The following is a 26,969-nucleotide window of genomic DNA, read 5'->3' as shown; positions in this document are numbered from 1 at the left end:
TTTTATCTCCTGCCTTTAAAATCATGACAAATTTTCCACAAATTTTGAAAATTATTAATCTCAAAAATTATGAGAACTTTTTATCTCACTGTTTTAATTTCATAATCTCATACCTTGTCAGGTATTTTGGGATTGAACAGTCATACATTTTACCCAATGATTCAACATTAAACGTAAATATCAGATTTAATATATAGTTTTTTTTTTATATCACATATTTGGCATGAGTAACTGTCTGAAATCCTGAGCCAAACCCCGGGTCCGGTCTAACGTGTCTGTGTGGACCAGCCCTCCAGAGGATGTCCTTGTAACACAGATTTTCTTCGCCTCCTTTCGGAGAGGGAGCGCTGAAGGAAGGAAGCAGAGACACAGAGTGAGTGTATGTGTGTGTGTGTATGTGTGTGTGTGATGTGCAGGAGGAGATCCTCTCTCCACATTTTAACTCCAGTGTGTGTGTGTGACAGTATGATGGAGGGCTGAGGAGCTGCTCTCCGGGGCTGACTGCGGGAAGTGAAGTGTTTTATCGGCGGAGGATGGAGCGAGTCCGTCAGGTAGGATCGTTTCTGCTCCGGTTCAAACTCAGACGCGGTTTGTAAACGGGGGGGATGTGAAGTGATGAGGTTTCTGTCTCCATCCGTCTCTGTCGGAAACTTAAAGTGGGCTGTTTGTGCAGAATGTGTGTTTACAATGGCGTCGACAGCAGCTGATGACTGAGGTCAGTGATTATCACCGTTTCCTCATTAAGACGGAGCAGACAGAGACGGAACCTGCGGAGGTCTCCTGTGGATACAGACAGGCTGGAGTTTTAGTCATTATCTGTTCATTAAGACATGATATTTCTGCAAAAGCATCTTCTTTTTTTATTTAATCAAAGCTAACTTAAAGCTACAGTCAGGAGTTTTTATTTTGTTATGAAACAGGTTGATATGATACTGATTTCTGTTTATGACCCAGAAAAACAGGAAAGATAATTAATTACTGACTGATTAAGATTTGAAGTGACTTCTGTTGATCAGAAAACGCTATCAAAGCCTGGTTTATCCTTATGCATCAATGTGTTTGGCTCTGCAGTACCCCTCCCAAACACACGAGGGCAGTGTCATCTGCATGAATCATCAAATCGCTCATTTCAAATCTTGCTAGATTTTTTTGTTGGCATTGTTGCAGCGAGTTTAAGCTAATTAGAAGCTGAAAAAGGTGTTATGCACAGGTGAGCATGACGTAATCCTGGTTAGGTCTCAGGATGCATGTAAATAGAATAGAATAGAATAGAATAGAACTTTATTGTTATTGTAACAAGTACAACGAAATTGAAGTCACAGCAGCAATCAAGAAAACCAAAGTAAGAAAGTGTATGGAAAGTGCAAAAAGCTCCATAAGAAAATAGATGCTGACAGCTTGTCCATCATTGTCCATGATGCTACTCTGCCCTCTGGTATTCCCTCTGATGCTGGGTTAGCACAGCTAGCTCCTCCATCTTATTGGAGATAGATCTTACGTTCCCAATAACGATGGATGGAAGGACAGGTCCATGTCGTCACTTCTTAGCTCACACCTGAGAACCAGCACGTCGTCCTCACCTCCTTCTCCTCACCTTGTGGGGAAACATCCGGCCTAGCACCAGTTAGCATTGACATGCTACAGGCTGCTAACAGCTGATTTCACATGTAAACAATGCAGCCATGGTTACATGTAGGATCTCCAGACAAACACAGGAGAAAAAACAGTAAAAATATCACTGAAGACAAAACCAGTTTGGTGTCCATGACCAACAAATGAACCATACAAAGTAATGACCCACTTTAAGTGCAAAAATGACGAAAAAGAGACGAAAAAATTACAAGAAACGGACAAAGAAGAGAGAGCTGCTGCAAAAGGCAGCCATAGCCAACAGGGCGGCACCTAGCAACCACTGAGTGCTTGTCGTCAAAACATCCAAAACTGTTCATTTTTATGTTGCTCATGTTAATGTTTATGTTTTCAGTAATGAAAGTTAAAATTCTGTTATAAAAATGAATTTATACCAATGTATGCTATCAATATGCTAGCATATCAATGCAATTTCCTGTGTATGTTAGCTGCAGGCTAGCTAGTGTCAGCAAATTACTTTCAAAGCTGCAAAAAAATGACGATCCATACATTTTAAAGATGTTTCCATCTTATTTATTCAATCTCTGCCTTCATAACACCGTTTACTGTCACTTTCCTGTTAACTGTAATTTCAGAAAATTACGGCAAAATTCAAATTTAAGAAAAATAATCTTAAGGAAGGTGGTCTGTGTCGTTTCAATGTGTAGCTACGTTTGGGAGGAAGTGTCCGTAGAAGATTTGACGCAGAAGTTTAAACCAGGTTTTAAACACTTCCGGAAAAAAAATAGAAAAGGTTTCACTTTTGTCCAGAGGGGGCGCCAAAATCAACACAAACAGAGTTCCTCACAGGAGCTTTAAAGAGGTGGATATTTTTCCTTAGACCATCCATTTTTTTATCTGCAGCTCATGTTTCAACTTCTGACTCTTTCATCCTTGAAACCTGCAGAGATGGCGAGCATGGCGTCTCTTTTTACATCAAAGCATCAGCCAATTAAATCAGTATCCTCATGTTTTACTACTTTTAAAGAAGTCATGACGCTAAATGAAGCGTCTTTCCTGTACGGAGACTCTTCCTTTAACGCTGTCTGAGCTGCTGAAGCAGGAAAACATCAGTTACTGGAAGTTCTCCTCCGTGCATCGCAGAGCACAGATGTAATGACCACAAACGTTCAGGCGGTCTGCGAGCTCGCCTCGTTGTTTGGCGGCTCAGATTTAATTGGCTGGACTCGACCCGAGCTCTGTGTAAACAGCGTGTCAGGAAAGACTCTGCTACAGGCTCCACGCCGGGTTCAGAGGGCTCTGTAAATACCACAGGTCACGACAAGAATGTCGACAACTTCACTCCGAGGTGTTACCTCATCATCACCGCCGTCCTCAGTGTCCTGCTAAAACACAAACCTCCTCCTCCTCCTCCTCTTCCTCCTCCTCCTCCAGCTTGTGTTTAGTTTCTGGCGCTGGTTAGCGAGTGTGTCATCCAGCGTCAGGAGGCCGGGCTCGTTCCTGGGGCTGAAAGACAGATTCTTGAAGTGCATCAGCTGGCTGTTCCTGGTGTTCATGATTCACGTTAGCTTCCTGAATCTCGCTGTCAGCGTTCGATCACGCCGTACGGAGTCAGCGCAGCACAGAGGCCTTTTTGGAGCAGAGATAATCTGACAGATGTGGCTGGTGTTAGATGAGTCACTGACTTGAAATGCGGAGCAATGAGCTCTCCCACCGCTGAGTTCACTTTGTCACAGAAGCCTTTGACATTCCTCGGGTTTTTTTCTTTTTTTGTAAAGAGGTGGAAACGCCTGGTACACCTCTCTTTAAACATCTTTATAAACTCCGTTAGCTGAGCGGTGTGAACGCTGCTGTTTCATCCTGCAGCCTTTTATCACCTCCCCTCAGATATTCAAATCATTGTTTCCACATTCAGTGTCTTTGTGAAACAACGGCCTAAAAATCCTCCAGCATGAAAAGTGGTTTGTAGGAATTAGGTTTTTAAAGTGGAGGGGGAATTGTTGAGCAGAGTTCAGCCCAGTTAATTTCCTCTTCCTCTTTGTTATTGAAATCTGTGTCGCTTATTTGTTCCAAAAAAGTGAAGAATTCAATTTGGTGGATATAATTGGTCGCTCGTGGGTTTGGAGACAGTCCAAGCTGTTTAGGTTTTCACTTTTCTGCCAGATTTGATTGTTTTCTGAAAAATCCTGCTGGAAACAGACACGCGAACACTTCCTGGGCTGAGGGAAGAGGTCTGAAATGTCTCTGACGAGGGCTGAGATGAAACGTTTGTTTGAAGCTTTTAGAGAAACTTGTGGGTCAGATCCTGTCGTATATCGATGCTGCTGCTGATGGTTTGATAAAGAGGAAGGATTGTTGATATCAGTCAGTTCCATGATCGTATAAAATCCAGTCTCCACCAAGTGGTTCGCTTTGGGATCAGAAAAGCCTGATTGTGTTTGCCTGTCCACAGCCAGCCAATCCCTCTATGGAAATTGGTACTTTTGTGTTTATATGGGAATAAATATGATTTTTTTTTATAATAAGTTTCAAAATTTTTCAATTTACCATATTTATTTCTCTATTTATAAACCTGTAATGCTGTGTTCATGGCCAGCACGGAAAATCGCCTACTCTTCCACTCCGTCACAGTCACAAGGATGAGTTTAGGTACATAATCATGGTACCAAAGCTCTTCTTCTGGCTCACAAACAATGATAAGAACAGTTTCTGTCTACCTGAGGTCCCTCATCCAGGTCTACACTCCTTCTGGTCTCTACGCTCTGCTTGAAAGACGCCTGGTGCTTCCAGCCCAGCGCGGCTCCAAATCTCTAGCCAGACTCTTCTCCTCTGTTGTTCCCAAATGGTGGAATAAATAACCTAACTCTATACGATCCACGGAGTCCGTTTCTTCCTTAAAGTGATACTCAGGGATGGAACAAGTTGGGTCCTATCACAAGGTTTAGGGCAGAAATTACCCCTACAGCAGTGATTTTGTGCAGCAGAAGCCCAGAGCGCACACACCAAACACCCCCTCCCTGCTCCTCTGCAGGTTTCCTCTGCACTCAGACGGGGCCATATTTTACTTGACCAAAAACACAAATAAACAGACTCCCACCAAAAAAATCTGATATCAGTCTGCATTCACGCTTTATTTAGAGAATTTTCAGCGTGTTACTTTCACACAAAAACACCGCTAAATAAGGCTCAAGTTCTCATCGTGTCTCTTCGTCCTGGCAGACTACCTGCGTTTGTTTATATCTGGCACGTCGCGTGCTGTAGGGGTAATTTCTGCCCTAAACCTTGTGATTGGACCCAACTTGTCCCAGCCTGGAGTATCACTTTAAGGAAGAAACGGACTCCGTGGATCGTATAGAGTTAGGTTATTTATTCCACCATCTGGGAACAACAGAGGAGAAGAGTCTGGCTAGAGATTTGGAGCCGCGCTGGGCTGGAAGCACCAGGAGTCTTTCACAAGCAGAGCGTAGAGACCAGAAGGAGTGTCCTTTACATAACAGAGATGCACCAATCCAACTTTTCTGGTCCTGATACCAATACCTGGGCATTTGGTATCAACCGATACCCAAATGTTTGTTTAAATGTTTAACAGTGCTTTGGTTGAAAAAAAAAAGCTTCAAAACTTACAGAAATGACTGTGAATTTACAAATAGATAAATGTATAAATAAAAATGACTGGAAATTTTTAAAGTGTCAAGTTCAGACTGATCCTTTCCCGTCCATATCAGATCCAGCTGGATTAGGGAGAAAAGAGAAAAAAGAGAAAAGTTGGTTGTGCTAAGATGTTATTCTAGTTTCAAGCAAATTTTCTAGTAAACTTTTCTCTTGTTCCATTGGCAGTTTTTTTTTTTTTACTTGTTTCAAGTGGTTCAGACCTCATTTTTGTCTTTTAATAACTTGAAACAAAACATTTATCTGGACTGCTCAGGTGAATGTGGCTCAGATTGAGCATAAGAAGTCAATTTTTGCTCAGAATAAGACAAAAACACTGGATAAGATTTCAGTTTTTTGCTGTGTAGTATCAGGTATCGGCGGGAAAGGATCGGTCCAAACTTGACATAAAACTTCACAATCAAATGGTCGTTTCTGTAAATTCTGAAGCAAATATCAACTTCATCAATTCCATATGTACTCATTTTTGTCTTTTGCTCAAAACATTACCAGTCTGTTCCCACAGTGGAGCATGCTGGTTATTATTTAACACTGGTATTGGATTAGGATCAGGACCAGAAAAGCTGGATACTTAAATTTTCCTTATGCCACAGACCGTCCCATTTTGCTGACGATATTTTCTGTGTGTAACTTTTAACTTGTTACAGCAATTCAGACCTCATTTTGTCTTTAAATAACTTGAAACAAGACATTTTCTGGACAGCTCAGGTGAATGTGGCTCAGATTGAGTCTAAAAAGACATTTTCTCCTGAAAATAAGACAAAAATACTTGATAAAGTTTCAGTTTTTTTGCAAACAGTTGCTAAATGCGTCACCCTGCAGCTCTAAACACCGGCGGTCTGTATCAAAGGTTGAGTCCGGGTAGAAAGAGGGTCAGCAGGAAACCCTGAGCAGCAGATAAGCCGTCTTCACGGCGCTGAGAGCCACGGCCGTCCAGGGGGGTTCAAGTAAAGGTAGAAGCCGTCAGCGAGTCCTCCTCCACAAAGCGCTTCAGGTGCAGTCCTGCCCCGCGCCTGAACCTTGACCCCAGGTAATCCCTCCCCGCCGTCAGCTGCAGAAACGCTCCCGGCATGACTCCTTCCTCCCACCCTCTCCTCCTCTCCTTTCCTTTCCTCTCCTTCTTTCTTTCTGTGCATGTCCCGACATGCCGGCAGGAGCGGAGAGGGGGAGGAGACAAAAAACAAAACAAGAAAAACCGGAGCGCATGAGAGCCTGAGAGACAGAGAGAGGTGTGAGGCTGTGAGGAGCGTGAGAAAGGGAGTTTATGTCACAGCTGCTGCTCGCCGTGAAATTTTCAGGAGAATCAGGACGAAGCAGAAAGCGCAGAGAGGAGGCTGAGGGAGGAAATGTGAGGGGGTAAGGCTCAGGCAGGAAGGGCTGAAACACGGGGCTGAAACCTGGAGCTGAAACATGCTGTCAATCCTCCTCTTGACTCATTCCTCTTCCCTCCTCAGACGCAGCCGCTCCAGGGGAAAGCATGACGGGCTCTGGTAACCATGGATCCTCCTGTTTGCTTCTCTGCTACAAACACAGCCGCTCCGAGATGAAGACGAGTCCAAATTAGGAAGAGGAGACGGGGAACCATTATCTCATTAACCTTTCTCTGACTCCTCGCCTCACAGAGTCACAGGGAGCTGCAGGGAGCTGAGAATGATCGCCTGATGCAACGTTTCAGAGACTGACAGCGTGAACTCAACGTGGAGCCTTGAGGAGTCTGGGACATGGCGCGCAGAGCGCTGAGTTGACGTCCAGGTGAAATGAGCAGCAGTGGACTGGGCAGCTCCTGCAGCCTGCTCCGGGGCCGCCGCTTCTTCTGCCGGGAATGGGCCCTGGACAAGCTGCGGCGCTGCCTGGACGCCCGCTCTGTGCCCGAGCACCCCGCGGGGCTGCTGGTGACGGGGGGCCCCGGCGCGGGGAAGACGGCCCTGTGCACCGAGCTGGTGTGGCCCACGTCGAAGGCGGGAGAGGACGCGGGGCTGGCGGCGCGCTGCCTGGCCTCACACTTCTGCGCCAGGGAGGAGCAGAGGAGCACGGTGCTGTGGAGGTTCGTCCTGGGGCTGGTGGAGCAGCTGAGGGCCTCCTCTCTCCTCCCCCCTGGGTACGAGGAGATCCTGAACAGCCCATTTGTGGCCTCCGCTCTGGATCCCCTCACCTGTCAGAGAGACCCCGACAACACCTTCAAGAGGTGAGTGTCACTTTAACCTTCAGTCTGGAGGAGGAAGTGAAGAGAAACTCATTCAGGGCTCTGCGTGTGTGTGTGTGTGTGTGTGTGTGTGTCGTCCATCATGTGACGGTGGGAAAACAAAGTGTTTGGCACCATCATCAGGATTTAAAGACAGGAGGAAACCAGTGAAACCAGTTCTCCACGTTGTTCTGTAAACAGGAACGTGCTGAGTCTGGATGTGAGAGCTCAGGTCTGGATCTGGTTTCTGAGGAACTTCACTGACCCACATTTGATTCGAAGACAAGTTAATGTTTTTAATTTATTTCCAGCGTTGTATTAAGTTATTCAAAGCCAATACTTGAGTAAAAGTAAAGATATCTCACCTGAAATCTACTCCAGTAAAAGTGAAAGTCACTAAAAGTAGTAAAAGTAGCTCAGATTAAAAGTATTTAAGTATCAAAAATAAAAATAAAACACTCTGAATCTGAAAAAATTAATCTTAAAAAAGCTCCTGAGCTTTATCGACCTTCTGACCTCGAGCGTCCAGATACATAGACTTCACATTTCTGCCTCTGGACCCATGATGTCTGAGGCCCCGTTTACACGACAACTTTTCATCTGAAAACGCAGAAACTCTGAGGGACTGAAAACGCTGTAGCTACCATGCCAGGCCTGTAGTTGGCGCTATAACTGTCTTGTCCAGAAGCAGTTTATGGGAGATCTCAAGGGGCAACATCCAGTCAGTAAAAATGAAGCCTGTGCTGAAGTGCTAAAAGTCGCTGTCCATCAAGAATCCGCTTGAGTCTGGCTGCAGAAAGACCGGAAGTCACAAACTCTGCGATTTAGAAATTAGTAGGATCCTCTGATTACCCAATCAGAGGCACAGCTCAGGTCATGTGACTGATGAGCGCCTCACAGTTTCGGGAACAGACAGGTGACGACGCAGAGGCTACGTCCATGTTTTAGACAGCCTATGGTAGAAGATGTTGGAAGTTTGCGGTTTAAGTCGGCTAAGGGGTCGTTAGCACGACAACGGTTTTAGGATGAAATGCAAAAGTTTTGTTGCGTTTAAGCAGAAACTGAGTTTCATCTGACCTGAAACGCAAACAGGACAACAGTGCTGTTGTTAGGACGGTGGTGATCCACCGTGTTGAGCTTGTGCTGCTCAATCTGCTGAATCTGTGACTGTCTTTAACTAAATGAGCATCTGTTGCTCCACTTCTGCTCTTAGCATTCACCAACACACCAGATGATCGGCTCAACTCTACTTCAGAGGAGATCTACCAAAAGCTGCTTCTGGACAAGACAGTTACAGCACCACCTACAGGCCTGGCATGCTTAGTACATGCTTACTTTAGTCCGTCAGAGTTTCCATGTAAACGCAGATTTTTTTCAAAGCGTTCTAGTGTTTTTAGATGAAACATTGTCGTGTAAATGAAAGATAAAAAAAAAACAAAACTTTTGCGTTTCACCCTGCTAGCCACACAACATTACACCAATTTCAGTGACAATAAGTGTATTTATCTACAATAACACTAATTACAAATAACTAATAATGACAAAAATAACCACATTTATCTGTACAAATACCAAATTTTAATATTGTACTCATTAGGTTTTACTTTTCTCATATAACAAGGAGGAATAGAAAATGAGAAAACCAAAAAAAGCTTCAGTCTCAGGAGGTAAAGATTAATTCTTCCTCCCTACTCCTCTTGCTTCCTCCCTCCTTTGTTCTCCTCTTGCTCCCTTTTTTTGTTTAGGTTTGACGGTGAGTTTATGACAATATTTTGTTGTTTCCCAGCAAACACAGGAGGCTCTTCATCCTGTAGGGTGAAGCTTTAATCCCGACAAAAGTGAGGATGTTTTTTAGATGTGGCAGCAGGTGTGGAGCTAAGCTAGCAGGTGATGGTGGATGACGTTGCGTCCATCTCGCTGTAAAAACTAAGGAATATTCCCGGGCTGTGCGCGGTGGTGCGGCCTCGCTGGGACGAGTCTCAGCTTGATACGAGAGCAGGAGTCCAGATAATCCAGACACGATGAGAAAATCATTATTTTGTGGCGAGTAACGACGGTGAAAATGTAAAAGTAGTGGAGTTGAAGTGTCATTTTTTTCGTCTTCATTCACCATCGAACCCTCGCCCGAAATGTGCAGAGAAAAAATGTCAGAAAATGTGATGTTTCAAGCAGGCTACGGTGTCCCTGAATAGTCAAACTACCCAGGAAACGAGCAGGGCAAATGAGAAAAAATGCAAAAAAAATGCAAAAAATCGAACCAGTTCCCAAAAAAAAGTTCCGGATAAAAATTTCGGATTGACTTAACAAATTTATTTTTAACGTGCGTAAGTTTCCAACAGAAAAAAATGGACTCAGTGTGCAAAGACCTTTAGGGTGTTATAGGAGTGTTCCCTTCATTTCAACACTTTTATAACCATCAGAAAGGATAGAAAACAGAAATTTAAAGTGTGTTCAAGTTTTATTTTTAGTAAAAAAAGTGTTTCATTAGACTTTATATGAGCCACATTCAGCTGATTAGTCCAGAAACATGTTTTGTTTCAGGTTATTTAAAGACAAAAATGGGGTTAAATTGAGGTTTAGGTCAATTAAAAAAAAAAAAAAATGCTTAAAAATTTTCTCGAAACTAGAAAAAGGCCTAAATGCAAGAAACTTTTTCTTATTTCATTGGCACATTTTTTTCTAATTTTTTAAAAGAAATTTAATGCATTGAAGTCAAAGTAAAAGTTGCAATAAATATAGAAACTAAAGTCTGGTATAGATCAGATTCTGCATGAGATACAGGATTTCTACGAGAAGGAGCAGATATTTTTGATTTGGAGTCTTTTCTTTGAGTTTTTTTGCACCCTGAGGAGTTTTTTCCACTCACAGTTTTTACCTTTGGCTTCTTACTCCAACACTTCACTTGATCTCGGCTTCAAGATCTTCATTTGGAGATGCAGATTTGATTCAAAGCAGATTCTTAAATCAAACAGATGCAAATGCATGAATAAAAAAGATGCACTTAAAAAACAAAAGCACTTATAACAACGAGCTCCTGATGCAAATCCTGAAAGATGCAGAAGAAAACTGATGCAAATTAAGACACGACAGAATCCAGGAGCCTTCATCTGAAGACAAATCTGCTCGTAAGCCCAGCCACAGATCCACAGTCAGAGGTGGTTCCTCTGCACAGCTGAGCAGGAAGTCGTTCAGCGCTGACAACAGGAGAGAGCAGAGGCTGAGAGGAGTCAGCGAAAGCTTCCTGAGGCTTCCTGAGGCTTCCTGAGGCCGTCCTGTCATCAGACGACAGCAGAGAAACCCTGAGACTGATTTATCGCTCAGAGGGTCAGAGAAAACACCCGCAGGCGACACATGAGCTCGCTGAAGGTGGAGAGCGGAGAAATTTACAGTTTTTAGATTAATTTAGACGTCAGGAACGAGTAACGTGACAAAGATCAGGACCAGGACTCTCAGGACTCTCAGGTTTTAGGCTCCTTCAGTTTCATGAAGACTGAACTATGATTTTTAGATCCCTCAGGAGAGTTTCTCTGAAACAGCGTTTTCGGCATCTTCAGACATTTTAATCTTTCAGCTCGGCCACATTTGGTTTTTGGACTTTGTGGTAAAATAAATAAAAAGTTTTCAGTCCGCGCTGGATCAAACTGACGATTTTCACTGCTGATTTTCGTTTAAGGATAAAAAGAGACATGCTAGTTTCGCCTGCTAATGCTAGCTTTTCAAACACTTCTGCTCACTGACACAATGCATTGTGGGTTAGTTGCTAGGTTACGATCGGTGTTGCTGCTTTAAGGCCTCATGTGAGCCACTTTTCACGCAAATATTTGTCACGTTATTTATTTTTTCCAAACCTACTGTTTTTCCATCAACAGCAACGTTCTTTGCTGAGTGAAATTGGGGCTTTTGTTTTTTCGGACAGAGGTTGATTTTTCCAAAGTTTCACTTGCGATGAGTACTCATCCGACCAATGAAAACGCTCGTTATTAACAAGTTACCTACCAAAACATTCAACAACGATTGTGTTCATGTCCCAGCTCCTGTTTTTTTCCAACAAAAGACATAAAAAGTACAAAGACATCATTTGGGGGCCAATAGCTGCAGAGATTAAATGTGACGCCTCCAAATTTATTTGCGTTGCCGTTGGTGTCCAAAGGCCTTAAAGGTCTTTGCACACTGAGTCTGTTGTTTTCCGGATGCGTTTTTTGGATCCATAATCCAAAAAAACAAAAAATCAGCACAGACTCCTTGCACACCGTCTTCAATGCATTTATTTTGAATTATTTGTGACAATTTGCAGTACGAAAAAAAAATCATCAAGCAGTGATTGAGCAATTGATTCTGAGCAGCGTCTGTCATCTAAACATCACCTAAAATATGCAGAGAAAATATGTCAGAAAATGTGATGTTTAAAGTTGCCTACGGTGTCTCTGAATAGTCAAACTACCCAGGAAACAAGCTTGGTAGATGGGAAAAAACGCAAAAAATCAAACCTGTTCCAAAAAAAAAAAAAAACAGACGAAAGTTTTGGATTGAGTTTGCAAACATGTGTGACACAACACGGGATTGAATTTATTTATAACATGCGAAAGTTTCAGACGAAAAAATCAGACTCAGTGTGCTTTACGATCCTCAGAAAGGGTTAAAAAAAGAAATATAAAGTGTGTTCAAGTTTTATTTTGAGTAAAGAAATGTCTCATTAGACTTTATATGAGCCACATTCACATGAGAAGTCCAGAAAAATGTCTCATTTCAAGAAATTAAAAGCATAAATGGCACCTGCACTGCAAAAAACTGAAATCTTATCAAGTGTTTTTGTCTTATTTTAAATAAAAATGTCTTTTTATACTTAATATGATCCACATTCAACTGACCAGTCCAGAAAAATGTCTGATTTCAAGTTATTTAAAGACTAAAAATTAAGTCCAAATTTTTTTAACACTGGCAGATTTTTTTTTAACTGTTACAAGAAATTCAGACCTCATTTTTGTCTTTAAATGACTTGAAATCAGACATTTTTCTGGACTGGTCAGGTGAATGTGGCTCAGATTGAGTCTAAAAAGACTGTTTTTACTTAAAAGAAGACAAAAACACTTGATAAGATTTCAGTTTTCTTCAAGAGTGAATTTTTTTTGTAAAAAGAAAAACGTTTTAACACTAGAAACTGAAGACAAACATGTTTCTTGTTCCTTTCAACGCAGTTCAGGCGTCATTTTTCTCTTCTGATTCATTAAACAAGATGTTTTTCTCCAAAAAAAGAAAATAATTCACTTTCTAAAAAGCTGACGAGTTGTTGCGGCTCCAGACTGAACTCGTTCTTAAAACAAGCTGCGACTGGGATGTTACGCCGTCGATGAATCCTCTGAAACTAGGTCAAACTGCCGTCGCACGCTCAGGGTTAATTTTTATTGGTCTGGATTTTGAGCCTGGCAGCGATGTCAGCAACGCTGTAATTAAACAGCAGCATTAAAGCAGCCGATGACTGAGCGCCAAGCAGCTGCTGCTGTCACTTCTCCTCTGGGAAGAAGAAAAGCTCAACGCTCGCTCCACGTTTCAGTAAACAGAGCGCCATTCTGCGCAGGTGTTTGACCTGTCAGCGCCCACAGAGCGGCGTCACGTGTAAACCCATCAGAGAGGCCATAACAGTCACAGGAAGACAGCAGCTTCTTCCTCCTCGTATTTATTTCTCCTCTCATAATGTCGTCCATTCACGGCGCACACAATGGGCCCGCGGCGTGAATGAAAGCCGCTGTGTTATTTACGACACCACTTCCTGTCAGAGCAGGAGCAGAAAGAACAAAGAGGTGAAAAATGCCTCCAGTGACCGTCCCCGCGCTCGTCTGCGAGGTCGCCCTCCTCTCCTCGACTCCTTCGCTCCCTCCTGGTGTGTTTGCTCTGCGACGGCAGCTCCTCTCACACACTCCTCCCGTGTTTGCTCTGCGCTGCTGTGAAGCACGGAGCTGGATTCCTCAGCGGCTCGTGGACGGTCGGAGGAGCTGCAGATTCATTTCAAATGAGTCGTCCTAAGTCCTGCAAGTCACAGACACTTCCAGATCCTTCTTTAGATCCACTTTACCTCAAAGTTTCTTTAGTTTGGGCCAAAAAACTTTCCTCATCATATTCAATATCTATCTGTGAGCTGAAACAGGAAGTGTTGTTGGGATTTGATGCATTAAAAGGAGAAAATAACTCCAGGAAAAACAACCACTGAAGAGACGGAAACACAAAGATCAGCTTTGAGGGATTTTCCTAAAACTTGATGTCTGATTGTGTCAAGCTCCGCTCTAGTCTAAATAAATCTCAGGGTCAAAGGTCACCCTCAGCCCGCGCTCTGGACTGTGTGGGCTGAATCAAGCACAGGACCTGGAGCAGCAGCAGTACAAAGTCCACTGCACCTCCTCGTCCTCCTCCGCAGACGGACAGCGTGCCAGTGAAGGAGTGTCTCTTTAATCAGACACTCGAGCACGCGAAGCTCTGATGGAGTCGGTGTCACCGAGGAGGATCAGTCGCTCACGGCGGGTTTGATCTGCTCTTAATTACAGGATACACTGGGCTGTAAAAGTCAACAGAGGGAGATAATGAGATGAATCGAACACGTTAAGGCTTGGTCTGTAAATCATCAGCTGGAGGAGGCTCTGGACTGATGTGGACGTCTGATTCAGGGAGATCACTTTTATACTCACCTGTTTGTACTGAATTGTGTCCACAAACACAAGTAATCAAAGCTGGAAACTCAGAATATAAGACGCACCTTTAATCATTTTTTAGTCTGAGCTACACATCTGCAGAGAAACTACACATTGCTGAATGAAATGGAAGTCAATAGCGTAAAGCTAGCCTCAAAATCTTTTTTTTTTTGTGGTTGAGGGTTTAAAATAAGGGGAAAAAAATGTTGACTGGATGTTTTGTCATTTTTTAATTTTCTACTCTCACTGGCGAAAATACGACCAATAGAGAAAGTCTTAAATTTAAAAAAAAAAAAAAAAACTTTCTCTTTGAGCCTATGGTGTAGTTTATAGTCAGGATTATACGGTTAATGATGTGTTTTTTATGGTTACTCGCCAGTGGTGTGCACAAAAGGGGCAGTGGCTCCCCCTTGTGGCCAAATTGTAGAAAAAGACGTGCTAAAATGCCCTTTTGAGAGCGTGAACATACACTTTAGTGCTCACTTAGCAGCCAAAATGCACGCTGAAGTGTCCTCTCTAGGCTAAAACACATGCTAGAGCGCCCTCCTGGGGGCTAGCACATGCTAAAATGTCCTCTCAAGGCTAACACACGTGCTTAAGTGTTGCCTCATAAGCTAAAACATGCTAAAGTGTCCTTTCAAGGCTAAAACACATGCTAGAGCGCTGTTTCATGAGCTAAAACATGCTTACGTGTCCCACTGGGGGCCGAATCATGTCAAAGCTTCCTCTTGGGAGCCAATTTGCTTGGTATAGTGCCTTCCTGGTTAGCTTAACACACTTAAGTGCCCCCTTGTCTTCAAAAAAGCAAGAAGGACTGCCCTCTTTGGGGCCAAAACCCACACTAAAGTGTCCTCTCCAGGTTAAGACACATGCTAAATTGCTGTCTCATGAGCTAAAACATGCTATAGTGTCCTCTCTGGGCTAAAACACATGCTTGAGGCTGTCTCCTCTGGGCTAAAACATGCTAAAGTGTCCTCACCAGGCTAAAGCACATGCTAGAGCGCTGTCTCATGAAAGCTAAAACATGCTTAAGTGTCCTCTCGAGGCTAAGACACATGCTAGAGCGCCCTCTTGAGAGCTAAAACATGCTAACACGTCCTATTGGAGGCTGAATCATGCTAGAGCTCCCTCTGGGGAGCCGATTTGCTTGTTAAAGTGCCTTTCTGGTTGGTTAAACACACTTAAATGCCCCCTTGTCTGAATAAAACAGGTATAACTGTCCTCTTTGGAGCCAAAAACACATGCTAAAGTGCTTTTTCAGGAGCCACAACACGCTAAAGTGCCCTCTTGGGAGATACAACACATTATAGTTCCCTTCTGGGGATCGAAAACATGTGCTAAAGTGCCTTTTTGGGAGCTTAAATATGCTAGAGCGCCCTAGAGTGAACTTCATGCTTTCTTCTGTGGCAACAAAACGCTAAGTGGGCTTTTTTAAAAAATATTTTGCCCCTGCTCTTTAAAAAATCTGCACACACCAATGTTATGCCCTTAAATTGATGATCTAATAATCTAATCGTCACATTTTGAGCACTTTTCCACCAAAGTTTCACATTTCATTGGAAAGAGATTTCAACTGAAACAGATTGAAATTGATTTTGATGCTTTTCACTGATTATTAAGGTCAAACATGAGGCAGATCAGCCTCTTCTTCTTTTCCATCTGACCGTTGACAGAAAGCAGGATTTCAACATGCTAAGAAATAAGAGGTCCGTCCTAAGTAGGGCAGGGTTCCCGTGGTGTTGAGTTTTCACAGGAGTCTGAATCTGAGTCTGATATTTTTATATTCATGACAACAGCTCAGCGCTGCTTTTAATTATTTACACCACTTCCGTCTGGCTACACTGACACGATTCAGTTTCAGCCAGAGTAATATGATTTTATTTCCCTGATGTCTGTGTTTACAGGTCGGATGACCTCTTCTCTGTGTTTGATAAACACTCCTGGAGCTGCTTCCTTCCTGGCAGCGGCTCAGTCTCTTTGAAACGCCTGATTTGTTGTTACTGGGCATCAAACACAAACTTGGAGCCTGGTGAAGATTTTTAGACCAGAAAGCTGCGTTTCTTTTCAGTCTCTGGTTGGGTTTTTTAGGATATGGCTCCAGACGACACCTGCTTGGTGACTAAAGGTGACTGAACCTTCTGGTCACTCCTGAACATAGACATTAGCTGTAATGACAGCACGCACAAACACACACCCTGTGTTTATTGGGGGTAATTGACTCCAGTTTAGCCGCTGTGTGACCCATTCATTCCTCGCCGCTGTCACAGGTTAATCACTGTTTGTCACCTTCAGAGCGAGACTCTGTGGTCAGCTGAGAGCTCAGGATCAGACCTCACTTTAAAGACTGGAGTAGCTTTATGATCTCAATGATTTCTCATGATTTAAAGAGGGGGTATCCTGCTTTCCCACTTTTCTAACATGGACCTAAAATACCAACGCTGGATGTTCAGACTGAGCATGTGCAGATTTTCAAACCTCTACATGTTCATTTGTTGGAGAAATCCCTGAATCTGTCTGAAAACGAATCAAAAATGCACCACCCTAAAATTAGCACAAGATATTCACAAGACTAGCTAAACTGATGAGGTCATCATATAAGGACCTCCTCATGACACGTGGACCTCAAACACTAAGATCTGCACATAGCTGTGCCCCCGACTGGCTTCCAGAGAGCTGGCCAATCAGAAGGAAGGGGATTGTGGAGCAGGAAGCCTTAAAGAGACAGTAGCTAAAATAAGACGGAGGCTAAAAAAAGGGTTTTCTAAAACACAAGAGGGAGAAAAATAAGGATTATTATGAGATGTGAATTATGTAAAGATACTACAGAGGCCCCAGAGGGACAGAATCAAGACACAAAAAAAACGCAATACCCCCTCTTTAAACAAAATTATTATCACTTCATTCATTTTAGCGTAACACACTGATGCCAGATCCTCATTCGGTTACTCGACACTTTTGACTTGTGCTATTCAGTCTCTTGCGTGTTTCCAGGGTATTGTTTTTAAAGTTCAATACCGTGTGACCCACTTCAGCTTGAATCAGCAAAAAAAAAATCCTTTTGAGAATAAATGTCGAACTATTTTTATCCGTCGTGGTGGTCAGGAGTTTCACTGAATCAACCCCCGAGAGCCTGAGAGGGGTTTTGTGGCTCAGGAAGGACTTCAAAGGAGAGATGTAGCAGTTTGCTCGAAGGAGGTGTGTGTGAGTGTGAGTGTGTGTGTGTGTGTGTGTGTGAGAGTGTGTGTGTATGCACTAAGGGTGGAGCAGGAAATTTTAAAAGTTCCATCAACCTGAGTCACCATTAGCTCCCAGCAGGGTGGCTGCTGACGGAGCTCTTTGAAGACAGGTTTCACTTTAGTTTTAGGATTTTCAGAGGTTAGCAGGAGCTGCTGCAGCGATGGCCTCAAGTCCCCCTTCTCCTTTGGGCCAGTTTCTCTATTTGCTGGTGGTTTATTTGAGTCTGCATGTCCAATAGTGTGACTACCATCCTATGGCTGCCTACTGCATCTTTATGGTTTGACTAGAAAAGAAATTTGCTTTCACATCTTTGCTGCTGAAAGAGACTGTGAAGAGTTTATTTCCTGATCAGGTCAGACAGTACTGGATCGATTTACGGCACGTCTAAGTCTCTGTGACAACACCACACTAGCTGATTAAGTTTAGCAGAAAGAAGAGAGATTTGTGTTTTTCTCTGCTGAAAACGATTTCTGTGATTAATTTTGTAGTGATGGTGGACACTGGAGCCTAACTGTCAGACAGAAAAAGGACAGAAGAGCAGAAGAAAGAGCAACAGGAGGGAGATAGAGCACGAGCTTGATGCTAAAACATGAGCTAAAGGCTCAAATATGAGTTAAAGTCTAAAAAACAAGCTAATGGCTAAAACATGAGTCAAAGGCTAAATCACAAGCTAAATGCTAAAACACCACCTAAAGGCTAAAACACCACTCAATGGGCTAAAACATGAGGTAAAGGTTAAAGCACAAGCTAAATGCTAAAACACAAGCTACAAGCTTAAACACGAACTAAAGGCTAAAACACAAGCTTAATGCTAAAACACGAGCTATAAGCTAGAACATAAGCTTAAGGCTAAGACACAAGTTAACGCTAAATAAGAGCTACATTATTAAACATAAGCTAAAGGCTTTAGCACAAGCTAAATGGCAGAGCACAAGCTTAAGGCTAAAACATGAGTTAAATGCTAAAATACAAGCTAAATGCTAAAAGAAAAGCTTAATGCTAAAAAATGAGCTATAAGCTAAAAATGAGCTAAATGCTAAAACAAGAACTGAGTGCTTAAACACGAGCTATAAGCTAAAATATGAGCTAAAGGCTAAAACACAAGCTAAATGCTAGAACACAACCTAAAGGCTTAAGCATGAGCTAAAGGCTAGATAAAAAGCTAAAGGCTAAAAAATGAGCCAAAGGGCAAAACAAGAGTTTAATGCTAAAAAATGAGCTAAAGGCTAAAGCTTAACCCAGTTGACTAAAAAAATAGCTAAAGGCTTAAACAAGAGCAAAAGGCTAAAGCAAAAGCTAAAAGCTAAAGTATGTGTAAAACCTGAATACACGTACTAAAGGCTAAAACATACCTTAGTTGGCTTAAATATTAGCTTAAGGCTTAGCACATGAGTCAAAGGCTAACGTGAGCTAAAGGCTAAAACAAAAGCTAAGCAGTTTGTGCTAGTTTGTATGTTTATGTTTTTTAGGCATTTGCAGTTTGATGCATTACTTGGTTTAAGATGCTGAAACTTGTTTATTCACGTTTGATCTTTTTAGTTAAAGTGTTTAAAATGCTAAATTAGTTTTGACTACAGTTCTCTCACCTTTGAGGCACCTGAATGTTTGACTTTCACTCTCCTATTCGTTCTGAATGTATGAAGTTAATGGCCCAATTTTACTGTTCAGAAAGTTTCCTGTCACATCTTAATGAAACTTTCTCTGCAGACGTACGGAGTTGTTCATTTCAAACCATTGAAGTGTTTTTTTAACACCTGAGAGGTACGGCAGAGTTTCTTTCTGAAGGTAATGAAGTGGAAAACAAAAACGTTTCTGAGTTGTTGTGTGATCGCCTCGAGTCATGGAGAAATAAGTCTGTGCATAGTGATTGAATGATATAATTTAGAGTCACTGGCTTAATGTGTGACGGCTGACTTGCTGTGTTATGTATCTGTGGTTGAATTTCACTGCAGGCGAAATGAAAGAAAGACTCACGCTGTTTCACTTTCAGCCGTCTCATCTGCCCACGGCTGCTTTTCTTTCTTTCTTTCTTTTATACATGTCTTAATTTTCATCTTTCTCTTTTTATGTCTGTTTTATTCTCGCCCTCAGAGCAGTGCTGGGACCCCTGCTGGACCTTCCTCCCCCTGCGCAGACTCTAATGATGGTGGTGGACTCCCTTGATGTGGGATTTGAAGCCGGTATGGGAGGCGGGAAAAGCAGCTCCATTGCAGAGCTGCTGGCCGCCAATCATCATCTGCTGCCCGGCTGGCTGCTGCTCGTCTGCTCCGTCCGGCGCCAAAACAAGACCGTGTGTAAAATGTTCTCAGGTAAGACAGATTATCTCAGAGGGTGCTGCACTTAACGACACTTTTATCCTGAAACTAGAGTTGGTGTTGGACCAAAGGAGACGGGAATTTCTTTTCTATCAGAAAACGTACGACAACTCATCTTCTTGTCTGTTTTACTCAAATTATAATATCAGCTGATTGGTCCTTGACCCTTTTACAGATTTACTGATTTCTCCATTCATTAACCAATCATCCAGCTGCAGGTTTATTCACCTCTGCAAAGAATAACGTCAGTGATAGTGAATACAAAGCACAATAACAGCCTTGGTGTCATTGAGGAAAGTATTTCAGTGTTGTAGCAATAATAGCGACTATTGTTCAGAGCTGGAGCGAGGCTGAGAGCCTCCAGCTTTGCTTACGTGATGAATTATATATGAGGGAGATGTGTTGTGTAATGGAAACTAATGACCAGATTATACAGCACGGCTCTTCCTGCTCAGCCCAGATCAAAACGTACAGTTCTCTAACCTCTCAGGCATTAACGCTCGTGCATTTTAATACGCTCCAAAAACTGGGAATTATCCACAAATATTGAAGCTGGAACAAAAGTTAAAGGGCGTATTCAGACCTGGACTGTTTGGTCCACTTTACACGGACCATGGTTCGTTTCCCACGCTGGTGCGGACTTTTCATGCAGGTGTGAATAGACACAAACGAACCCTGGTGCAGACCAAACAACCGGACCCAGACCCACTTTTTGAGGTGGTGTCGGTCCGCTTCCAAACTAGCTCTGGTGCGGTTCGTGGTTCTCCGGTGCAGGTCTGAATACAAACCAAGGTCCATCTGAACTAACTACAGGATACATGCGCCTTTTGGGCCTATAGAGCCACCGTAACCTAACCGTCTGTGGTTCATACCTGATCCTCCGTCTTCTGTTTAGCCACGCTGTTGCTAGCATGTTGTGGGTCAGGACACGCAGAGCATAGCGCCTCCTTGCTGCAATCAATCATCTTCCTGGTAGAACACAAGCTTAAGGCTAAAACAGGAGTTTAAAGCTTAAATACAAGCTTAATTTTAAAACAAGAGCTAAATTCAAAACAAGAGCTAATGGCTAAAACATGAGCTATAAACTAAAACATGAGGTAAAGGCTAAAACACAAGCTAAAAGACAGGACACAGGCTTAAGGCGAAAACACGAACTTAGGGCTAAAACACAAGCTAAATGCTAAAACACAAGCTACAAACTAAAACATGAACAAAATGCAAAAACACAAGCTAAATGCTAAAACATGAGCTAAAAGCTAAAACATGAGCTACAGGCTTAAACATGTTAAAAGGTAGAACAGGCTAAAAGGTAGAACAGAAGCTCAAGGCTAAAACAGGAGTTTAAAGCTTAAATACAAGCTAAATGCTAAAACATGAGCTTTAAGCAAAAAAATAAGCTTAAGGATAAAACACAAACTAAATGCTAAAACATGAGCTAAAGGATAAAACACAAACTAAATGCTAAAACATGAGCTAAAGGATAAAACACAAACTAAATGCTAAAACATAAGCTACAAGCTAAAAAATGAGCTTAAGGCTAAAACACATGCTTAATGATAAAACACAAGCTAAATGCTGAATCACCAGCTATAGGCTAAAGAATGAGTTAAATGCTAAAATATGAGCTAAAGACTCAAACATGAGCTCAAGGCTTAAACACATGCTAAAAGCTTTTTGGGGTGGTCTCGGTCCGCTTCCAAACGGACTCTGGTGCGGTTCATGGTTTTCCGGTCCAGGTCTGAATACAAACCAAGGTCCATCTGAACTAACTACAGGATACATGCTCCTTTTGGGCCTATAGAGCCACCGTAACCTAACCGTCTTTGGTTCATACCTGATCCTCCGTCTTCTGTTTAGCCACGCTGTAGCTAGCATGTTGTGGGTCAGGACACGCAGAGCATAGCGCCTCCTTGCTGCGATCATTGGTCTTCCTGTTCCTAAATTGTAAACAGTGTTGTTAAGCTGCTTTGAAGGAGCTGCTCTTGAAACTGAAAATGATTTTGCAGCTCTAATAAGAGCACAAACACACATGTTTACCTCCATTTCCAGGTCTGTACTCTGTGTGCCGCCCTTTGTCAGTGCTGTCCAATGAGAGCACTGATCCTCACACACCTGGATGTGTTTACAGAATATAGTCCACTTGATAAAAGTACAATCTGAATATGAACCGCACCAAACGAAAAAATAAAGTCTGCTTTTGGTCCGGACCAAACAAGTGGACCAAAGATCTTTTCTGGTCTGAATACAGCCAAAGTTTTCTTCCAGCCGTCTGATTTTCTGAATCTGTTCCTGTGTTCCAGGTTTCCGGAAGATCTGTCTGGATGATCTCCGCAAGCCCCCACAAGTCCGCGACGTGCAGCAGTACATCCTCTGCCGGCTGGATGAGGAAGCCGCCCTCCGCCGCCAGCTCACCCCCGACACGGCCGACATGCTCAACCTGCTGCACATCAAGAGCGGCGGCTGCATGCTCTTCCTGGAGCGCGTGCTGGATGGGGTCGCCGGCGCGCTGGTGGGGCTCAGGGAGATCCGGGACATACCTGGGACTCTGAACGGTCTCTACCTGTGGTTGTGCCAAAGACTCTTCCCGCGGGGGCTCTTCGTCTACGTGCGGCCTCTCCTGAACGTCCTCCTGGCTGCACCCAAGCCCCTCACGCCCAAACAGCTGTTCACAGCGGTCTGGACTCACGACAACTCGCTCAGCCTCCAGGACTTCCAGAACAAGCTCCGGACGCTCGCTTCTCTCTTGATCGACGGACCTGGAGGCACCAAGATACTTTTTCACGCCAGCTTTGCGGAGTGGCTGGTGGATGTGAAGTACTGCACACAGAAGTACCTGTGCAGTAAAACTGAGGGTCACAGTATGCACGCCATGGCTCTGACCCTGCAGGGACCAGACCTGGACATCGAGGACACGTGCCAGCTCGCCACGCATTTAGCTTGCTCAGGTCACCACAAAGAAAACCCTTCGTTGTTGGCGCTGTGGATGCTGTGGGCCGGTGTGCCTGCTCTTACGCCGAACAGCAGGGACACTCTCCCTGCATCCTCAACCCACCCCCCTATTCTGGTCAGCCAGGAAGTCCTCCAGCTGTTGATGAGGACCGGGCTGGTCCCTGCAGACTTCTTTGCAGACGCTGACTCGAATGTTGAGGTGCAAAAGGAAACTCGCTCACAGCAGGAGTTTGAGAAGGAGCTGTCTGTGAAGAAGCTGTTGGACAGCGGGTTGTCCGGCTCCATGGATGGGCAGGCTCTGCTCGCCACCGCGGCTCACGAGGGTTCTGCGAATGTGGTTGAACTCCTCCTCGCACACGGGTGTAACCCACTGGAAAGTGACGTTCATGGTCAAACGCCGCTGACGCTTGCTTCCAGGCAAGGACACGTCAAAGTTCTGTTCGTGCTCCTGGAGTGGGCGAAGACCCAGGAGCAGGAAGCGGCCGTGCAGATGTTGGAGCACGTCGACAACGAAGGCTGGACCGCTCTGCGCTCTGCGGCTTGGGGAGGACACGGCGAGGCTGTCAGGCTCCTCCTGGACGTGGGAGCGGATGTGGACGGATGTGACAGCGAGGGCAGGACGGCTCTAAGAGCAGCGGCATGGGGCGGACATGACGAGATAGTCCTGACCCTCTTGGACTTTGGGGCTGAGGTTGACAAAGTCGACAGCAAAGGCCGGACGCCGCTTATCGCCGCCGCCTACATGGGACACCATGAGGCCGTGGAGATTCTGCTGGACCACAACGCTGATGTGGACTTAGCTGATGGGGATGGGCGGACTGCTCTGTCTGTGGCTGCCCTCTGTGTCCCTACAGCAGCAGGGGTCAAAGGTTACGGCGAGGTGGCGAGTTTGTTGCTGGAGCGTGGAGCAGATCCCGGCCACAGAGACCACGACGGGATGACACCTCTGCTCCTCGCCGCTTACGAAGGCAACGATGACGTAGTTGAGCTTCTGCTGGAGGCGGGGGCTGATGTGGATGAGACTGCCGGTCCTGATGGGAACGTCTCAGCCGCAGCTGCGGTGACGCCCCTGCTGGCGGCTGCAGCTATGGGACACATGAAGACGGTTTCCAGGCTGCTCTTCTGGGGGGCAGCTGTGGACGCCATCGATTGCGAAGGCAGAACGGCGCTCTGCTTGGCAGCCGCACGAGGAAGCGTCGAGGTTGTCCGCTCTCTGCTGGACCGAGGTTTGGATGAAAACCACAAAGACGACCTTGGCTGGACGCCGCTGCACGCCGCTGCTTGTGAGGGCCATCGGGCTGTGTGCGCCGCTCTGACAGAGCGAGGCAGCATGGCGCGGGTTGGAGAGATGGACATTGAAGGACGGACTCCTCTGATCCTCGCTGCTCAGGAGGGTCACTGGGGCACCGTCAGGCTTTTGCTGGATAGACGGTCTCCCATCGACCATAGGGCGTACGATGGACACTCTGCTTTGAGCGCCGCCCTCCTGGAGGGTCACTCTGAGGTGGCAGACCTGCTGATGAGGCGAGGAGCCGATACTGACGTCCGAGACGCAGAGGGAAGACCTTTGCTCTACCTCCTGGTCTTGGAGGGCCGCCTTGAGATGGCTGCACTCCTTATAGAGAAAGGGGGAGTCCCGTTAGAGTCCAGAGACCCTGAGGGCCGTACTGCTCTTCACGTGGCGTCATGGCAGGGCAGTGTGGAGATGGTCGACCTGCTTTTGAAGCACGGAGCAAACCCTAACGCACGGGACGCCGAGGGGAGACCGCCGCTGCACTCAGTAGCCTGGACGGGACACGCTGAGGTCGGAAGTCGTCTCCTTGAAGCCTCTGGGGTCACCATAGACCTCGCTTGCCACCAAAAGGCGACAGCCTTGAGCATTGCTTCCCAAGAGGGGCACGCTAACATCGTCGGGATGCTTCTGGAAAGAGGAGCAAACCCTGACCACATGGACAAATACGCCCGCAGTCCGATCAAAGTGGCGGGGAAACACGGCCACTTCAACATCGTCCGGCTTCTGGAAAGCTACGGGGCAAAGCCATTCGTGGGCCTGCTGACTGCCAACACCTTTTCCCCCATAAAACCCAACAAGATCTCCTCTTCAGGCGTCTCCAATAGCAACAGAAGTGACGTCACCACCACCACTACCTCCCCATCCTCGTTTTCGTCTCCCAGCTCCACCGCCGAACGCTTCCACTCCATGCAAAGCTCCCAGACTTCATCCACCTGCCACTCCCTGGCCACAGTCCAGACTGTCCCAGCTGACAGCCTCAGCTTCATTCAGCAGATCCAGCAGCACTCGCTACCACGCAGTCGCAGCCGTCCCTCCACCTTGCCTCCACCTGGGAGCCTCCAGAGACATCCTAAAGGGAGTCCTCCGACTCTTTGCACCGTCACCGCCATGGTGCACAACTGTGAGCTGCCTCCGAAAGGCTCAGCCGGACTGGAATACAACGACAAACTGTACAAACACAACTCCAACCACGTGAAAGGTGAAAGGACTGCTTACGCCGGAGGGAAATGGCAATCAGTCATGACGTCCCTCGGGATCACGCCGGGGCAAGACAACCCTGCCGTCGGCGCTAAAGGCCGCGAGAGCCCCCCTCTGGGCTACCCGTACAGACTCCAGAGCTCACTTCAAGGGAAAGCTTGGGATTCTGCACCCAAGAAGAACATTTTATCATCTAATTGCTACAGTTTTTCCCCCGTCTCACCTTGCAGTGCCTTGCCGGAAGACGTTATGGTGGCTATGACAACTGCTGATCCACAGCTGCATCTGAAACAGGCCATCAAGCTGCAGTTTGAGGGTCCCACCAGTGTGGCCTTATACAAAAGAGAGACGCCGCTGTAACTGAACAAAACTAGGGATAACAAGATCGAAATTTAAGTATCAAGGAAGATCATGAGTCAGGATTTGGACAGTCAGATTTTTAGGTTTTTAACTCACAGGAAAATAGTTGATAAAAGACTCCTGGGCGGCTCTTGCTTTGTTTCATATATTTTCTGGGTGGCTGATCACAGACAAAGTTATCAAAGTTTCAGAAAACTTAAAGAGGAAGTACAAAAATCAAATCTTGCATCCACGCCTTTCTGTTTTTCCTTCTGAGCCGGACTCACGCACAAGTACAGACATTCATTTTCAGCTTATTTCTCCATGTGCTGGGGTCTTTACGAGCTCCCCAATAAAAAAACAAACCCTGCCTAAAGTTGAGCTGTTAGCGCTTAAGGGTGAGTTATGTTTTAAATTATTTCTTTGCCAGTACAGACTCTTTTTTTCTCAGCAGTAAACATCTTTGTTTTGGAGCTTTAAGATTGTGGCCTTGATCTTTATGGAAGCCTTTGATATTTACTGTAAACTGGCCTACATCCCCTATAGGCCTGTGGCTGACAACCAAAATCATTCTGCAGTAATGCAAGCCTTTGAAACCCTGACCTGGAGTGTGTTTATGAAACAAACTGTAAAGGAAAGGCGAGCTAACGAAACCACGCCGGATCCCCCAGCGTGTCTGGAGGAAAGTGAAAGCTGGACGGCTCAAAGTGAGGGGGAGACTCTTTTTGCATCAGAAGAAATGTTTTGTTTTTTATTCTCTTCATTAATATTTAATTATATTCATTCATTAAAATGGCAATCAGTGCCAAAACTCGCCTGCCTCTGCCGTGTCTATTTGTGAAGGTGTCTTAAATGTTTTATGTCCTGCACTTTGCAACAAAATGTCATGAAAATCTTTGATGTGGAGCATCGTGCAGAGATAAAAAGCCGTGCAGCAGCTGATGCTTGATAGGATTAAACCAAGGGACAGAAAGAGTGAGTCGATCCTTCATGGATCTAACGCTGCACCTGATAGTAAACGAACTTTATTTTTGCAAAGCGAATCAGGCCTCAGGCTGAGTTTTGCATGTACAGGTGTGCTGTCGTTGACGTCATTTAAAGCCCTGGAGTCAACATTCGTCTGCATCAGCTCAGAGGCTTTGTCATCTTACCCCGCAGCGCTCTGAGCCTGTTTTTCTCCCTGTTGTGTTGTGAACATAATTACCTTCTTAAGTTTTAAGCCAAATTGCTGCTTTTACCTGATTTATTTAGCAGGATTCATAATGCATTTATGAGTCAGGTGGACTTACAGCACAGCCAGATCTCAGCAGGTTATATTTCTTTTCACTCGCCTGAAACTCAATGATGACTGATGGAAATATACTATTTACCAGACATTTCTACCAAAGGGAAAGATATATCATATTTGAAATGTTGCTGTGTAAAAAGACTGAATTCGACACACACAATTCTCAAAGATGCTGTGAGGAGGATCTGTTAAATTGGACTGCATCGCCACCTTCTGGCCCAGAGTCTCA

At 44.7% G+C, this 26,969-nt stretch overlaps 1 protein-coding gene across 3 annotated transcripts; it reads left to right on the top strand.

Annotated features, from left to right (window-relative positions):
- Positions 1-263: 263 nt before the first annotated feature.
- On the top strand, positions 264-26,085 carry ankrd50l (ankyrin repeat domain 50-like). Of its 3 annotated transcripts, XM_074694918.1 has the most exons (5): positions 264-373; positions 465-551; positions 6,714-7,444; positions 19,450-19,667; positions 21,974-26,085. In XM_074694918.1, exons 3-5 carry the CDS (start codon positions 7,017-7,019, stop codon positions 25,471-25,473), a joined length of 4,146 nt encoding a protein of 1,381 aa, XP_074551019.1. In that variant the 5' UTR covers positions 264-373; positions 465-551; positions 6,714-7,016; the 3' UTR covers positions 25,474-26,085. The 3 variants fall into 3 exon arrangements, with proteins under 3 accessions (XP_074551019.1, XP_074551018.1, XP_074551020.1); XM_074694917.1 differs by having other exon boundaries at positions 317-551; XM_074694919.1 differs by lacking the exons at positions 264-373; positions 465-551 and adding an exon at positions 6,006-6,615.
- Positions 26,086-26,969: the final 884 nt, after the last annotated feature.

The sequence above is a fragment of the Halichoeres trimaculatus genome, unplaced genomic scaffold (genome assembly GCF_033239565.1).
Source record: "Halichoeres trimaculatus isolate MK-OKI-2021-1 unplaced genomic scaffold, fHalTri1.1 fHalTri1_scaffold_19, whole genome shotgun sequence".
Lineage (NCBI taxonomy): Eukaryota > Metazoa > Chordata > Actinopteri > Labriformes > Labridae > Halichoeres > Halichoeres trimaculatus.
Note: the sequence above shows the minus strand (reverse complement) of the source record. Positions and strands in the feature narration are given on the sequence as shown.

Bases quoted from the DNA above. Each gene is read 5' to 3' on its own strand.
- ankrd50l (XM_074694918.1), top strand. From the start codon at position 7,017: ATGAGCAGCAGTGGACTGGGCAGCTCCTGCAGCCTGCTCCGGGGCCGC. The intron at 7,445-19,449 runs GTGAGTGTCACT...TCTCGCCCTCAG, and splicing joins CCCGACAACACCTTCAAGAG to AGCAGTGCTGGGACCCCTGC. The intron at 19,668-21,973 runs GTAAGACAGATT...CCTGTGTTCCAG, and splicing joins CGTGTGTAAAATGTTCTCAG to GTTTCCGGAAGATCTGTCTG.